Below are 3,319 nucleotides of genomic sequence, written 5' to 3' on the forward strand. Positions count from 1 at the left end.
CCCTTCTCTCACTGCAGGGACTGAATGGGGAAAGAAGCAAAGCAATGAGACTTTGGAGAGTCTATTCCTTGGCCTTGTTCTTTACACCAACCTCTCAAAAAGAACAAAGTCTTCAGGAACTGCCCAGGGGGATCCCCCTTTCCTGATGGAAATGATGTGAAGGAGCCCAGCTCTGTGCCAGCAGTGCCCAGGGCCTGTCCCTGCCCATGGTCACAGGAGTGACACAGCAGGGACTGAACTGCCAGAGCACTCAGGCCTTGGGCAAGGAGCAGAAAGGAGAGGGAGGCAGTGGAAAAAGAGCATCTCTGAAAAGGCCAAGAGCTGCTGCTCCCTGGCAGTGCTGCTGTACCAGGACTCTTTACCCCTTCTCCTCTGCACACAGGCACTGCCCTCCAGTTTTAGGGAAGTTCTTGGAGGGTGAATCTGGAAAAAAGAATTCAAATCCTTTATTCTACTCAGAGATTGTGATTCCTCATGTACAGAATAACAAAGGCAGGATGTTTGACAAAGAAGTTGCTGCAGGAACTTTTATTTTGTTTAAGTGCACACAGAGAATGATTCCTCATTTACACAACTGTGGGTCAAAACAAAGAGGTAGAGAGTGAATTAGGTATGATATGAGGAATAAATTTCTGTGTTAACAACATTTAAAGACGAAAAAATGTAGGAAACAGCCCCCACCACCACCCTCAAAAGCTTTAGAAAGCAGGCTGGGCCAGTAAAGTGTTACACAATGAGTGTTGTGCAGAAGAAAAGAGGCAGGTTATTGCTATTGAAAAGCATCCAGTCATCATTTTTCTCAGGGCATCCTTGAGCTCCTGGTTCCTCAGGCTGTAGATGAGGGGGTTCAGTGCTGGAGGTAATACTGAGTACAGAACTGCCACCACAAGGTCCAGGGATGGGGAGGAGATGGAGGGGGGCTTCAGGTCAGAAAATGTGGCAGTGCTGACAAACAGGGAGACCACGGCCAGGTGAGGGAGGCACGTGGAAAAGGCTTTGTGCCGTCCCTGCTGAGAGGGGATCCTCAGCACAGCCCTGAAGATCTGCACATAGGAGAAAACAATGAAAATGAAACAACAGAACACTAAACAGACACTAACCCCAATGAGCCCAATTTCCCTGAGGTAGCCTGAGTGTGAGCAGGAGAGCTTGTGGATGGCAGGAATTTCACAGAAGAACTGGCCCAGGGCATTGCCCTGGCACAGGGGCAGGGAAAATGTATTGGCTGTGTGCAGTAGAGTATGGAGAAACCCAGCAGCCCAGGCAGCTGCTGCGATGTGGGCACAAGCTCTGCTGCCCAGGAGGGTCCCGTAGTGCAGGGGTTTGCAGATGGCAACGTAGCGGTCGTAGCACATGATGGTCAGGAGGGAAAACTCTACTGACATGAAAAAGACAAAGAAAAAGAGCTGTGCAGCACATCCTGTGTAGGAGATGGTTGTGGTGTCCCAGAGGGAATTGTGCATGGCTTTGGGGACAGTGGTGCAGATGCAGCCCAGGTCTGTGAGGGAGAGGTTGAGCAGGAAGAAGCCCATGGGGGTGTGCAGGTGGTGGTCACAGGCTATGGTGCTGAGGATGAGGCCGTTGGCCAGGAGGGCAGCCAGGGAGATGGCCAGGAAGAGCCAGAAGTGCAGGAGCTGCAGCTCCCTCCTGTCTGCCAATGCCAGGAGGAGGAACTGGGTGAGGGAGCTGCTGTTGGACATTTGCTGCCTCTGGGTTTTTGTTTCCAACACAGGAGAAGAAGACAGTAAGAGGCCAGTTAGCGTGGACTTATCTAAACAAAGTCAAAGCTGTGTTCTACAGACACTCCCCATGTCACACACAGACAGCCTTTTGATTTCCTAGGAGATCTTCCTTCAGCTCCAGTGCTGGGTCCCTACTCAACAGCATTTTCACTGTTGTAGCATCACTGTGCTTCTGTACAGGGGTTCCACATAACAAGGAGATGTTTAGGGACAGTTTTTCAATCTGGAGGAGAATTCACAGCTTGGAAGGAAACCTCAGGGAGACAGCCAGGTGTCCTTATGATGGCATTTGACTTAAGCAGACTCAGCTCCTTCCCCAGCACCACAGGCTGCACTGGTAGGGGTCGTATTCCGTTTGCAGGTGCAAAAAGGACAGCTCAGACTAGTCCTGATGGGTCTAGTAAAGGTGATGCTGGTGCTGCCCACAGGCAGAGCTGTGGCTGAAAGCACATTAGGAAGCTCAGATAGACCTACTGAGCACTCACAGTTCAGATGTCTCGGGGACTTGTCAAAATTAATACTTTCTTAATGATTTATTCCTTCCATTCCTCAAGAGTAGGAAACTGGAAACACAGTCTCAGGAAATTTCTTTAACCTTATAAAGATCTTTGTCTTGGAAATATTCTGAGAGGGAGCTGAAGCTCTGAGCATGTCCTCCTCCTCTACAATCCAGATACTCTCAGAGTTGCACTTGCAGAATCTGTAGTTGGTGGGCAGTGCCAGCTTTACCAGATGCCTCCAAAAGCTGCAGTCCCATTGCCCTGCATGAACACACTTCCTGTGCCAAGATCTGTTAAAAATTCTCCCCCAGTGAGGTTTCAGCATCTTCCAATGTCTGAAAGACTTTAACTTCTCTCTGTCTCATTCCTCTGCCCCTGGTGCTGGAGGCAGTGCCCTCAACCCTGCTGGGCTGTGCAGAGGAGCTGCTCACCAGCAGAGCTGTCTCTTTGAAGCTCTTCTCGCTTGCCAGGAGCTCCCTGTGTGCCAGGAGCCCGGCCCAGCTCAGCAGCACAGCAACAGCCCCAGGCATTTAGTGACCCTCCAGGGGGTTTGGTGTTGTTTACATGAGACTCAGTCCCTGAGAGGAAGTTCAAACAACTTTTCAAGAAGTCAAAATGTGATTGAAACACTAAAGTTTCCTTTAGTGCTAATGAGTCTCACTGAGGGACACAGCTGAGAACGTGTCCCCAGGTTCCAGTTAGAGCAGAACACTGCAGACAGTGATGACAAGGATGGACAAGCAAGGGGAAGGTGTCCCTGATGCTGAGGAAAACTGGACTTGTTTCCTTAATCAAACAGGCCAAGCCCTGACTCCTAGCCCCTGGGAAGGCAGATGCTGTCCCTGCCTCATTCCTCAGGGCTCTTCCTGGGGCACTGGGATGTGGGATGTGCAATGCCAAGGGCAGGACCATGGGGTGGCACCTGCCAGGCTGTTGAGCAGGGACAAGGAGGCCAGGAGGCCCCAGGGCTGCAAGGGCCACTTCCCTCCTCCTGGTCTCAGGGGCACAGACAGCAGCCATGGCCAAAGGCCTGCAGAAGGTGGTTGTGTCAGGGCCTTTCAGCTTCTCCCCCTCCCT

General features: G+C 51.3%; 1 protein-coding gene across 1 annotated transcript; it reads right to left on the minus strand.

Annotated features, from left to right (window-relative positions):
• Window positions 1-448: 448 nt before the first annotated feature.
• On the minus strand, window positions 449-2,507 carry LOC116781511 (olfactory receptor 14J1-like). Its single transcript, XM_032677180.1, has one exon. The coding sequence runs from the start codon at window positions 1,698-1,700 to the stop codon at window positions 699-701; it is 1,002 nt and encodes a 333-aa protein (XP_032533071.1). The 5' UTR covers window positions 1,701-2,507; the 3' UTR covers window positions 449-698.
• Between the last annotated feature and the right edge of the window lie 812 nt (window positions 2,508-3,319).

The sequence above is a fragment of the Chiroxiphia lanceolata genome, assembly GCF_009829145.1.
Source record: "Chiroxiphia lanceolata isolate bChiLan1 chromosome W unlocalized genomic scaffold, bChiLan1.pri scaffold_51_arrow_ctg1, whole genome shotgun sequence".
Lineage (NCBI taxonomy): Eukaryota > Metazoa > Chordata > Aves > Passeriformes > Pipridae > Chiroxiphia > Chiroxiphia lanceolata.